This window comes from Nerophis ophidion, linkage group LG19 (genome assembly GCF_033978795.1).
Source record: "Nerophis ophidion isolate RoL-2023_Sa linkage group LG19, RoL_Noph_v1.0, whole genome shotgun sequence".
NCBI lineage: Eukaryota > Metazoa > Chordata > Actinopteri > Syngnathiformes > Syngnathidae > Nerophis > Nerophis ophidion.
Genome location: NC_084629.1, coordinates 25018667 through 25033263, shown reverse-complemented (window position 1 = coordinate 25033263; position 14597 = coordinate 25018667). Strand labels below are relative to the sequence as shown.

Here is a 14597-nt window from a genome sequence, read left to right as displayed (position 1 = left end):
GCCGGTTGTCGACTCGACTTCCTTGGTGTCAGCGTGAAGCCCTGCTCTCGCCCATTTATTGCCTTCCTGAGCGCATGATCAAGGACTATGATGAAGAGGAAGGGGGCTAGTGTATCCCCTTGTATAACTCCAGCCAGGAATCAAACTCCTCGCTGTTGCCATCTGGGGTCACCACCCTGGCTCGTGTTCCTGCGTACATGGACTCTATTGCTCGGAGTATGTTCGGAGGAATACTGTATTTCTTCAAGATCTTCACCATCGTGCCTCGATGTATCGAGTCAAATGCCTTTTTGAAGTCTGAAGCATAGGACTGCAGTCAGTTTGTCCTTCCTCACCTCCTCAATCAATCTCCTCACTGCCAAGATCTGGGCTGTAGTTGTTCGTCCTTCTCGAAAGCCATTCTGATTTACTCTCAGGTGAGCGTCGATTGCATGCCTGTTTAGGATCATGCGGTAGTAGACTTTCGCAGTGATACAGGTCAGGCTGATGCCTCGGTAGTTGTCTGGCTTCGAGAGGTCTCCGGATTTGGGCACTGGCACGATGTTTGATAGAGACCACATATCAGGCAGCCGATTGTGCAGCAGAGAAAGGTTGCAGAACTCTAGAATGATGTCATCGAGATCACAGTTCTTCACGACCTCTGGGGGTATGCTGTCTGGGCCAGCTCTTTTTCCCACTCTTACTGTGGCTTTTACCCTGGCGAGCTCTCTGAGTGTGAAGGGACCATCATTGATGTTCAGGTTTGGGAGGGCTGATGGTATTTCTTCTTCCTCAGCTGCGTCTGCTGTTTCTCACAGCAGCCTTTTGAAGTGACTGAACCAGCTTGTCACCCTTTACTCCGGGCTGTGTCCCTCCACCTGTCCCTCCTTGGTCCTCTTCCGCCCTGTCATCTCATTGAAGACCCTCCAGGTCTCCCCATACTGTTGTTCACCTTGCGCCGCCTGCACCCGCCGCGTGTGGAATGTTTCAAAAAGGCTTGATCAAGTGTAATTAGTCAAATAACAATGGTAGGTTTTAAAGACACTAACCTATTTATTTTTAACTGTTAGTGGTGCAAAAAAGGAAATCAATTCACATCCGAAGTACGATTCTTATTTATCCTTTCATCCTGATTCTAAGTCGATTAATAATTTAATAAAGAAATTTAAAAAATTATAGAAAAATAAATATATATATATATATATATATATATATATATATATATATGTATATCTATATATATATGTATATATGTATATATATATATATACGTATGTATATATATATATGTATGTATGTATATGTATATATATATATATATATATATATATATATATATATATATATATATATATATATAGAGGGTTTCACGGTGGCAGAGGGGTTAGTGAGTCTGCCTCACAATACGAAAGTTCTGAGTAGTCCTGGGTTCAATCCCGGGCTCGGGATCTTACTGTGTGGAGTTTGCGTGTTCTCCCCGTGAATGCGTGGGTTCCCTCCGGGTACTCCGGCTTCCTCCCACTTCCAAAGACATGCACCTAGGGATAAGTTGATTGGCAACACTAAATTGGCCCTAGTGTGTGAATGTGAGTGTGAATGTTGTCTGTCTTTCTGTGTTGGTCCTGCGATGAGCTGGGGACTTGTCCAGGGTGTACCCTGCCTTTCGCCCGATTGTAGCTGAGATAGGCACCAGCGCCCCCCGCGACCCCATAGGGAATAAGCGGTATAAAATGAATGGATGGATGGATGGATGGATATATATATATATATATATATATATATATATATATATATATATATATATATATATATATATATATACATACATACATACATACATACATACATACATACATACATACATACATACATACATACATAGATATATATATAGGATCCGCTTTGGACTGGACTCTCGCGACTGTGTTGGATCCATTATGGATCGAACTTTCACAGTATCATGTTAGACCCGCTCGACATCCATTGCTTTCCTCCTCTCCAAGGTTCTCATAGTCATCATTGTCACCGACGTCCCACTGGGTGTGAGTTTTCCTTGCCCTTATGTGGGACTACCGAGGATGTCGTAGTGGTTTGTGCAGCCCTTTGAGACACTAGTGATTTAGGGCTATATAAGTAAACATTGATTGATTGATTGATATATATATATATATAAATATATACATACATATATAGATATATACTTACATACTGTACATATATAAATATTTATTAGGGCTGCGAATCTTTGTGTGTCCCACGATTCGATTCAATATCGATTCTTAGGGTCGCGATTCGATTATAAATAAATTTTTTCGTTTCACTTGCGATTCTCGATTCAAAAACGATATTTTTCCGACTCAAAACGATTCTGTGTTCATTCAATACATAGGATTTCAGCAGGATGAACCCCAGTCTGCTGACATGCTAGCAGAGTAGTAGATTTTTTTTTAAAGCTTTTATAATTGTAAAGGACAATGTTTTATCAACTGATTCCAATAATGTAAATTTGTTTTAATTATTAAACAAACCAAAAATTGACTTATTTTATCTTTGTGAAAATATTGGACACAGTGTGTTGTCAAGCTTATGAGATGCGATGCAAGTGTAAGCCACTATTGTTCTTTTTTTTATTTTTATAAATGTCTAATGATAATGTCAATGAGGGATTTTTAATCACTGCTATGCTGAAATTATAACTAATATTGATACTGTTGTTGATAATATTCATTTTTGTTTCACTACTTTTGGTTTGTTCTGTGTCGTGTTTGTGGCTCCTCAATTGCTCTGTTTATTGCAATTCTGAGTGTTGCTGGGTCAGGATGGGTTTTAGAATTGGATTGCATTGTTATGGTATTGCTGTGTATTTTTTTGTTGGATTGATAAAAAAAGAAAAAAAAAACGATTTAAAAAAAAAAAAAAAAAGAGAATCGATTCTGAATCGCACAACGTGAGAATCGCCATTCAAATTAGAATTGATTTTTCACCACACTCATAATACTTATATACATACTTATCTATTTATATAAACATATGTATATATATATATACATGCATATAGACATACATATATACACACATACATACATATAAACACAAACATATATATATATGTATGTATATATATATATATATATATACATTATATATATATATATATATATATATGTATATATATATATATATATATATATATATATACATAGATATATATATATATATATATATATGTATATATATATATATATGTATATATATATATATATATAGATATATATCAATCAATCAATCAATGTTTACTTATATAGCCCTAAATCACTAGTGTCTCAAAGGGCTGCACAAACCACTACGACATCCTCGGTAGGCCCACATAAGGGCAAGGAAAACTCACACCCAGTGGGACATCGGTGACAATAATGACCCAGTGGGACGTCGGTGACAATGATGACTATGAGAACCTTGGAGAGGAGGAAAGCAATGGATGTCGAGCGGGTCTAAAATGATACTGTGAAAGTTCAATCCATAATGGATCCAACACAGTCGCGAGAGTCCAGTCCAAAGCGGATCCATCACAGCAGCGAGAGTCCCGTTCACAGCGGAGCCAGCAGGAAACCATACCAAGTGGAGGCGGATCAGCAGCGCAGAGATGTCCCCAGCTGATACACAGGCAAGCAGTACATGGCCATCGGACCGGACCCCCTCCTCCCACAAGGGAGAGTGGGACATAGGAGAAAAAGAAAAGAAACGGCAGATCAACTGGTCTAAAAAGGGAGTCTATTTAAAGGCTAGAGTATACAAATGAGTTTTAAGGTGAGACTTAAATGCTTCTACTGTGGTGGCATCTCGAACTTGTACCGGGAGGGCATTCCAGATTACTGGAGCCCAAAATGAAAAAGCTCTATAGCCCGCAGACTTTTTTTGGGCTTTGGGAATCACTAATAAGCCGGAGTCCTTTGAACGCAGATTTATTGCTGGGACATATGGTACAATACAATCGGCAAGATAGGATGGAGCTAGACCGTGTAATATTTTATACGTAAGTAGTAAAACCTTAAAGTCACATCTTAAGTGCACAGGAAGCCAGTGCAGGTGAGCCAGTACAGGCGTAATGTGATCAAACTTTCTTGTTCTTGTCAAAAGTCTAGCAGCCGCATTTTGTACCAACTTTAATCTTTTAATGCTAGACATGGGGAGACCCGAAAATAATACGTTACAGTAGTCGAGACGAGACGTAACAAACGCATGGATAATGATCTCAGCGTCTTTAGTGGACAGAATGGAGCGAATTTTAGCGATATTACGGAGGTGAAAGAAGGCCGTTTTAGTAACGCTTTTAATGTGTGCCTCAAAGGAGAGAGTTGGGTCGAAGATAATACCCAGATTCTTTACCGTGTCGCCTTGTTTAATTGTTTGGTTCTCAAATGTTAGAGTTGTATTATTAAATAGAGGTTGGTGTCTAGCAGGACCGATAATCAGCATTTCCGTTTTTTTGGCGTTGAGTTGCAAAAAGTTAGCGGACATCCATTGTTTAATTTCATTAAGACACGCCTCCAGCTGACTACAATCCGGCGTGTTGGTCAGCTTTAGGGGCATGTAGAGTTGGGTGTCATCAGCATAACAGTGAAAGCTAACACCGTATTTGTGTATGATGTCACCTAGCGGCAGCATGTAGATGCTGAAGAGTCCAGGGCCAAGGACCGAACCCTGGGGAACTCCACACGTTACCTTAACTTAGTCCGAGGTCACATTGTTATGGGAGACACACTGCATCCTATTAGTAAGATAAGAGTTAAACCAAGACAGGGCTAAGTCTGACATACCAATTCGTGTTTTTATACGTTCTAATAAAATATTATGATCGACGGTATCGAAAGCAGCGCTAAAATCGAGGAGCAGCAACATAGATGACGCATCAGAATCCATCGTTAGCAATAGATCATTAGTCATTTTTGCGAGGGCTGTCTCCGTGGAGTGATTTGCCCTGAAACCGGATTGAAAGGTTTCACGTAGATTGTTAGACGCTAAGTGTTCATTTAACTGCTCCGCAACAATTTTTTCGAGGATTTTTGAAATAAAGGGAAGGTGAGACACCGGTCGGTAGTTTACCATGAGGTCAGGATCGAGGTTAGGTCTTTTAAGAAGAGGATGAATAACCGCTTTTTTGAATGCTAGGGGAACAGTGCCCGAGGAAAGTGATAAGTTTATAATATTTAGCACTGATGGACCTAATAATATAAAGAGCTCCTTGATCAGTTTCCCAGGAAGAGGGTCAAGTAAACATGTTGTTTGTTGTATTCCAATTACACGTTGTAACAATTCCTCTAATGTTATTTCCTCAAAACGAGAGAAACTATTTTGGAGGGCAGTATCCGCCGTATATACAATCGTATCTGTGTTAATAGAACCCAGTTGTAGCTGGGACGCATTGTCTTTAATCTCCTTTCTAATGACTTCAATTTTCTTACTAAAGAATTGCATAAAGTCATCAGCTGAGTGGGTGAAGCTACTGGAAAGGGTCCCTTGTTGGGTTAGCGATGCTACCGTACTAAACAAAAATTTAGGATCGTTTTTATTACGGTGGATGAGATTTGAGTAATATTTAGCTTTAGCTAAGGTAAGCATGCATTTATAAGTTATTAAACCATCACTCCATGCTTGATGGTGCACCTCAAGTTTAGTCGTGCGCCATTTGCGCTCCAGCTTTCTACACAATAATTTCTGAGCTCTAGTTTCTTCTGTAAACCACGGGGTACGCTTTTTTGGAGCCTTTTTTAACTTTAGCGGTGCTATGTTATCAATGGTTTCGCGCAGGGCGTCGTTAAAGTTGTTAGTGAGGTTATCAATAGAGCCCACATATTTATGGAATGGTGCCATTACCGAGGGCAGTAGGTCAGCAAGAGTTGTCGTTGTGGCCGTATTAATATTGCGGCTGCTATAGCAGTTATTATTATTATTAGTTTGACGAATATGCGTCTGAACCTCGAATTTTATAAGGTAATGATCGGACAATACTTTAGTATACGGGAGTATCATAACTTTGGAAACGGTGATACCCCTGACAAGCACTAGGTCTATCGTATTACCGTTGCGATGCGTGGGTTCATTTATTATTTGTGTGAGACCACAGCTATCAATTATAGTCTGGAGCGCTACGCACGGTGGGTCCGATGGGGTATTCATATGGATATTAAAGTCCCCCATTATGATTATATTATCGGCGTGTGTCACTAGATCAGCAACGAACTCTGAGAATTCATTGATAAAGTCCGAATAGGGCCCTGGGGGGCGGTAGATAACAGCCAGGTGTAGAGGCAGCGGTGTGACAGACCTCATAGTAAGCACCTCAAACGATTTATATTTATTATTTATGTTAGGACTAAGGTTAAAGTTTTCGTTGTATATTAGTGCGACCCCCCCACCCCTTTTAAGAGGACGGGCAATATGCGCATGTGTAAAGTTAGGAGGACATGCCTCATTTAGCGCAAAAAAGTTGTTTGGTTTAAGCCAGGTTTCGCTGAGTGGTTTAAGCCAGGTTTCGCTGAGACCGATGACGTTAAGATTGTTGTCTCTGATGATATCATTAACTGACAACGTTTTGGGAGACAATGATCTTATGTTTAAAAAACCTATATTATAGGTAGTGGGCTGTTTTAGGGAATTCTTGATCAAATTATCCGTAGTAGCAATATTAATAATGTTGTGTTTATTATGCCCAGTGCATTTAGTATAATTACGACCATATCTAGGAATTGATACGACGGGAATTTTCCAATTGTTTGATTGTTGCTTTGATAAACTGCACGCATCATAGTTTGCCAACTCAGTAGAACGCATGTTCCGATTGTTTGTTTGTTGCTTTGATAAACTGCACACACCATAGTTTGCCACCTCAGTAAAACACATGTCCAACTCTGAAACAATCAAAGCAGAAAAAACTTGTTCTAATTTAACTGACTCCTTACCCAGACCAGTAGTCTCGCATCTTCCATTTAAATCCGGCTTCAGGATGGAGGGAAGTGGTGTTCTTATATATATATATATATATATATATATATATATATATATATATATATACATATATATATATTTCTTTTTTCTTTTTGCGTGTAGGATTTTATGTTTTTGGCCATCTTTATGCAACCAGAAGGAGTTTTTGTAATTATTCAACCAAATCATACTTTGCAAGAATCGATCTGAATCGAGAAACGATTCTGAATCCCAGGAAGCAGAATGTGATCAAATCAATAAATGGTCTGAGATTCTGGTCTTATGTTGACTTTCAGTTGATTTGGTAATTGTTTTTTTTTGGCAACATATAGTGGCCACCATAATGCACAATGTTCATAATAACCACAATGTGAGCTTAGCTCATGATACAGAAAATTGAATGATACAGACACAATTGTTACTGGATACTTTCTAATATGCTTCTGTCTTTGAAGACTTTATAATATGCAATTGTACTATTTGATACTTTTATATACTGACAAATGTGTTGTTTTAAACTGCTTTGTTAATCAATTTTGTGCTTAGTTGTTGTGTAACTTCTAGCTCTTAGTACCCTTTAGCCTACTGTGTTTACCTTCTTTTAAATGATTTGACTAAAATAAATACAAGTCCAAAATTGTGTACCTATTGTTGGACATTTAGATGTTAACTGGCTGCCCAGCTCTGCACAAGTAAACATGCTGCCGGACTGCTTGTATTGGCGCGCTTATATCGGAGACCGTAAACGCAAGAGGATATAATGTGATTTTTTGCCGATACCAATAGCGGATTGGGACATCCCTAGTCATGGTGGAGGAGTATAATAGTGTTTCAGTAATGATCTGTGCAGCTCTGATCAATTCTATGTCCAGGAGGATAAAGGAAATTCTACATAACACCCAGGATACAATTTGGACATTTTCATTCCGAGTTGGACTCACTTGTGTTGCCTGATATTTACACAATAATGGCTGTGTTGATGCGATACACTAAGGTATACCATATAAATGCAATACATTTGGTCTACAATAGAGCTTCTAATACCATCGTTATGTAGATATAATGCATGTTGATGACACTTTCTGGCTTTGTCCCGCAAATTTGACGCACTCTAGCGTCTTTGCAAACGTCCCTCCACAGTGCAAAACCACTTCTAAGTCTGCGTCCTTGCCTCCATGGTGGCAAACAATGTATCTTACTACAAACTGTAGTATCATCACTGGAAGATGACGAATAGCTAGACATGCTACACTGCACACTGTAGGAGGATAAGCTCGCTGCTCACCTAGAGCTCTTGAATGTTAACAAATGTGAGTATAAATATCAACAGTATCGATACCAAGTTTAGTATCAGTACATTTTTTGTTATGCCATCCCTACTGATTACTCTGTTATTCATCATCTATATTGGTATTGACAATAATAATAATGATGCTGTCAGATCCTGTATAGTTGTGATAGTGATGTTACCTTGTTGTTCTGTACCCGCCATCCCAGTTGCTGCCAACCTATTCTCAACCTCTCCTTTGCCAGACGGCTCAGTTTAATGTGGAACATTTCTCAGGGATGCACAACTGGTACGCCTGCTCCCACGCACGGCCCACTTTTTGCAACGTCTGCAAAGACAGCTTGTCCGGGGTCACGTCCCACGGCCTCTCCTGCGAAGGTACGTAAGAAAACGCACACACTTACACCTGACGTACACAATAGGTAGGATTTATATGGACAACCACAACCTGACTTGGCTCATTCTAACATTGCACAAACTGATGGGGTATACCATACAAAAGGTTCTTTCTGTGGGACTTCTAAGGATTCTGTTGAAAGGAACTACTTAAAAAGTCACAGCTTTAGACTTTGATGCACCAACTTTGGGGATCTCTGTGGGAAAGGGAATTTTGAAATTCATATAGCTGCTCTTTTTCCACTGCTTAGTTGTGTAATGATCCACACTGCTGGCTTCTGTGTGAAAGGTACAGGCAAAAAAAAAAGTTTAGTGTGACATTTATGGAAGTATTATTGTCGCAAAATGATTTGCAAACCTATATCTCAATCTGTGTGTTTGTAATCCAATTGACATGTTGGTGTACTAATGTGTGTGCCTGTCTATCAATGTATGTGTGTGTGTAATCAGATCCACGTGTTTGTTTTAAGGTTTCTGTCCGCATTATGATTCGTCTGCGTGTAAAAAAAATATTTCTATCCATATTATGAGTTTTCTGTGTGTAAAAACAAATATGTCTGTCCGTATTATAATTTGTCTGCGTGTAAAAAAATATGTCTGTCCGTATTATGATTTGTCTGTCTGTTAAAAAAATATATCTGTCTGTCCGTATTATGATTTGTCTGTGTGTGAAAAAATATATCTGGCTGTCCGTATTATGATTTGTCTGTGTGTAAAAAATATGTCTGTCTTTCGGTATTCTGATGTGTCTGTGTGCAAAAAAATATGTATGTCCGTATTATGTGTGTAAAAAAAAAAGTATGTTTGTATCATGATTTTTCTGTGTGTAAAAAATATGTCTGTCCGAATTATGATTTTGCTATGTGTAAAAAATGTCTGTCCGTATCATGAATTGTCTGTGTGTAAAAAATATGTCTGTCCGTATTATTTGTTTATGTGTAAAAAAATTATATTTCTGTCTGTGTGTAAAATATGTCTGTCCGTTTTATGATTTGTCTGTGTAAAAAAAAATGTCTCTCCGTATTTTGATTTGACTGTGTAAAAAAATATATATTTCTGTCCGTATTATTTGTCTATTTGTAAAAAAATTATATTTGTCTGTCTGTAAAAAATATGTCTGTCCGAATTATGATTTGTGTTAAAAAAAAATATGTCTGTCCCTATTATAATTTGTCTGTTTGTAAAAAAAACATGTCTGTCCGTATTATGATTTGACTGTGTGTAAAAAAAATATTTCTGTCTGTGTAGAAAAAATGTCTGTCCGTTTTATGATTTGACTGTGTGTAAAAAAATATATATTTCTGTCCGTATTATGATTTGTCAATGTGTAAAAAAAATATCTGTTTGTTTTGTGATTAGACTGTGTAAAAAAATATATTTCTGTCAATGTTATGATTTGACTGAGTGTAAAAAATGTGTCTGTCTGTATCATGATTTGTGTGTGTGTGTGTGTAAAAATATGTTTGTCCTTATGATTTGTGTGTAAAAAATATTTCTGTCCGTATTATTTGTCTATTTGTAAAAAATACATATTTCTGTCTGTCTGTAAAAAATCTGTCTGTCCCTATTATAATTTGTCGGTTTGTAAAAAAAAAACATGTCTGTCCGTATTATGATTTGACTGTGTGTAAAAAAAAAATATCTCTGTCTGCATTATGATTTGTCTGTGTGTAAAAAATGTCTGTCTATATATTAGATTTTACTGTATGTAAAAAAATATGTGTCTGTATTATGATTTGACTGTGTGTAAGTATATGTGTCCGTATTATGATTTGTGTGTAAAAAATATGTCTGTCCGTATTATTTTGTCTATGTGTAAAAAAATATATTTGTCTGTCTGTAAATAAATATGTCTGTCGGAATTATGATTTGTGTGTAAAACACATATGTCCGTCCGTATTATGATTTGTCTTTGTGTAAAATATGTCTGTCCGTATTATGATTTGTCTGTGCGTGAAAAAATATATGTCTTCCGTATTATGATTTGTATGTGTGTAAAAAATATGTCTATCTTTCGGCATTCTGATGTGTCTGTGTGCAAAAAAATATGTATGTAAAAAATGTGTGGAAAAAAAAAAAGTATGTTCGTATCATGATTTTTCTGTGTGTAAAAAATGTCTGTCCGAATTATGATTTTGCTATGTGTAAAAAATGTCTGTCCGTATCATGATTTGTCTGTGTGTAAAAAATATGGCTGTCCGTATTATTTGTCTATGTGTAAAAAAAATATTTCTGTCTGTGTGTAAAAAATGTCTGTCCGTTTTATGATTTGTCTGTGTAAAAAAAAAATGTCTGTCCGTATTTTGATTTGACTGTGTGTAAAAAAATAAATATTTCTGTCCGTATTATGATTCGTCAATGTGTAAAAAAAAATATCTGTTTGTTTTATGATTTGACTGTGTAAAAAAATATATTTTCGTCCATGTTATGATTTGACTGAGTGTAAAAAGTGTGTCTGTTTGTATCATGATTTGTGTGTGTGTGTAAAACTATGTTTGTCCTTATGATTTGTGTGTAAAAAATATTTCTGTCCGTATTGTGATTTGTGTGTAAAAAATATGTCTGTCCGTATTATTTGTCTATTTGTAAAAAAAATATATTTCTGTCTGTCTGTAAAAAATATGTCTGTCCGAATGATGATTTGTGTTAAAAAAAAAATATGTCTGTCCCTATTATAATTTGTCTGTTTGTAAAAAAAACCATGTCTGTCCGTATTATGATTTGACTGTGTGTAAAAAAAAATACATCTCTGTCTGTATTATGATTTGTCCATGTGTAAAAAAAATGTCTGTCCGTATTATGATTTGACTGTGTGTAAAAAAAAAAAAAGTGCCTGTCTGTATTATGATTTGTCTGTGTGTAAAAAATGTCTGTCCATATAATGATTTGACTGTGTGTAAAAAAATATGTGTGTCCGTATTATGATTTGACTGTGTGTAGAAACGTGTCTCCGTATTATGATTTGACTGTGTAAAAAAATGTGTCTAAATTATGATTTGACTGCGTGTAAAAATTATCTGTCCATATTATCATTTGACAGTGTGTAAAAACAATATGTCTGTCCGTATAATGATTTGACTGTGTGAAAAAACAAATGTTTGTCCGTATTATGATTTGTCTGTGTAAAAAATGTCTGTCCATACTATGATTTGACTGTGTGTAAAAAAATATGTGTCCGAATTATGATTTATGTGTAAAAAATATATGTCCGTCCGTATTATGATTTGTCTGTGTGTAAAAAAAACCATGTCTGTCTGTATTATGATTTGACTGTGTGTAAAAAAAAAAATGTGTGTCCATACTATGATTTGACTGTGTGTAAAAAAATATGTGTCCGTATTATGATTTGTAAAAATGTGTGTCCGTATTATGATTTGACTGTGTGTAAAAATCTGTCTGTATTATGATTTGACGGTGTGTAAAAAAAAATTGTGTCTATATTATGATTTGACTGTGTGTAAAAATGATCCGTCCATATTTTGATTTGACTGTGTGTAAAAACAATATGTCTGTCCGTATTATGATTTGTCTGTGTGTAAAAAAATATGTTTCCGTATTATGACTTGTCTGTGTGTAAAAAAATGTGTGGATCCGTATTGTGATTTGAATGTGTGTAAAAAATATCTGTCTGTCCGTATTTCAAACGGCATAAAAAAATGTGTGTGCGTATTTTGATGTGTGTGAAGCAGGAACCCTCAATTGGCTGTCTTTTTACACTTTTCTGTTTGTACAGCAATTTGAACTTGTAAAAGGTTTTTCCTTTCCTTATGCTCACCACTAGTCGGGGCCTTGCAGCCACTCACAATCGTGTTGCCGTTGGAGCCAAGAACATTGGACTTTTCATCACTTGCTGTAAACAAAAGTCAAGTAAAGTAAGAAGTTACGGGGAAGACCGTGGGTCTCACGGCCGCTATGTAAATAAAGATAATTTACTTGAATACAAAAATACTTCTGACCGCTAAGTTACTACTAAAACATGATATTTGTTGTTGTACAGACAGACAAGTCCACGGGAAAAGTGTCGCAAAAGTGTAAAAACACACGAGATTAAATACGCACACACACATTTGTTTTGTTTTTTTACATACACGGCGATTGAAAAATATTAACAGACAGATATTTTTTTTGCACACAGACAAATATTATGGACAGACATTTTTTTTTTTACACACAGACACATTATAACACTGACAGAAAACTTGACACAAACGCGGATCTGATTACACACACAGAGATTGATATACAGACACACACACGTTTGCAAATCATTTTTCCATCTGTGTTGGCCCTGCGATGAGGTGGCGACTTGTTCAGGGTGTACCCTGCCTTCCGCCCGATTGTAGCTGAGATAGGCGCCAGCGCCCCCCCGCGACCCCGAAAGGGAATAAGCGGTAGAAAATGGATGGATGGATGGAATACTTCCATAGAAATGATCTACTGATGGGTTATGTGGGAAAGGTACAACCGAATACATTCAGTTTCAGCTCTGATGCAGCAATTTTGTGGAGTCTTTCTCAGAAAGGGTTTTATTGTACTTTTCGTCGTCGCCTTGATGGAAAATTAACAACTTTGATGGGTTCTGTGTGAAAGGTACAGGGAAAAAAATGCCTGGTGTACTGTTGCAGCTCTGATGCAACACTTTGGTGGAAAATCACTGTGTGAAAGAGGCTTTAGAGTTAAATTATGTTGCATGTTTTTTCATTGCCCATCCATCCATTTTCTACCACTTATTCCCTTTTGGAGTCGTGGGGGGCGCTAGTGTCTATCTCAGCTACAATCGGACGGAAGGCGGGGTTACACCCTGGACAAGTTGCCACCTCATCGCAGTGCTTTTTCATTGACTATTGTGAAATGATCGACTTCCATAGGTTTGTGTTTGAAAGGAGCAACCTAAAAAGTCAAAGCTATAGACTTTTGTGGGAACTCTGTGTGCAAGAGGATTTGGAATGTCATATTGCTACTCTTTTTCTAGTGTTTCAGTCTGAAATTATCCACAAATACCTGATCTATTGTTTTTAGTTTGAAATTATTGTTCTGTTTGAAATGTACAACTGCATTTATTCTGGATTGACAGATTTAGCTCTGATGTAGGAATTTTGTGGGATCTTTCTCGGAAAGTGTTTTGCAGTTTCCTTCTTCGCCTTGATGTAAAAGTAGCAACTTTGCGGCGTTCTGTGTGAAAGGCACAGGCAAATAAAGGCTGGGGGTAGTGCTGCCGTTCTGATGCACCACTTTGTTGTAGGACTCACTGGGTGAAAGTTGCATTCTACTGCACGTTTCCTTGTCCTTGGTTGTTACTTCCAAGGGTTCTGTATGAAAAGAGCAGCTTAAGAAGTCACAATTAATTAAATTCTGGCTGTACAGTTTTAACACTGATGCAGCAATTTTGTGGTCATCTCTGCGTGACAAAGTTACATTCTACTGCACATTTCCTGTAAAATGGTTGACTTCCACGGGTGCTGTGTGAAAGGAGCAGCTTAAAAAGTCACCGCTCTAGACTTTGATGCACCAATTTTGTTGGATCATTGTAATATTAAATTCCTATTACTGCTTTTTCTAGTGATTGAGTTTGAAATGCTCCACATTGCGGGCTTCTGTGTAAAAGGCAGGGGCAAATAAATGTCGAATGTAGATTTCTTAGTGTGAAATGATCAATGATGGGTTCTGTGTACAATTGAAAAAATTCGGAATTACAGACTCAGGTCGGTTCTGTGTAAAAGGTAAAGGGGAATACATTTCAAATCTACTGTTTTAATTCTGATGCAGCAATTTTTACTTTTTAAACTTTAACTTTAAAATTTTAACTTTAACTTTGTGGGATCTTTTTTGGACAGTGTCTTTTAAATTGTGTTGTAATGCACTTTAACTTGTCAATGAAGTTTGAAACTATAGACTTTGATGGGTTCTGTGTGAGAGGCACAACCAAATAAATGCTGGCTCAACAGTATCG

The 14597-nt window shown here is 37.0% G+C and overlaps 1 protein-coding gene across 4 annotated transcripts in view; it reads left to right on the top strand.

Moving 5' to 3' along the window:
- The window catches only part of dgkh (diacylglycerol kinase, eta), a 156479-nt gene that overhangs the window by 75704 nt on the left and 66178 nt on the right, over positions 1–14597 (top strand). For 2 of the 4 annotated variants that reach the window (XM_061879650.1, XM_061879652.1), the window contains one exon: positions 8497–8629. In XM_061879650.1, the coding sequence (XP_061735634.1) occupies positions 8497–8629 (133 nt within the window). Of the gene's footprint in view, positions 1–8460; positions 8630–14597 lie in introns of all 4 variants that reach the window. The other 2 variants (XM_061879649.1, XM_061879651.1) reach the window with 2 other exon arrangements.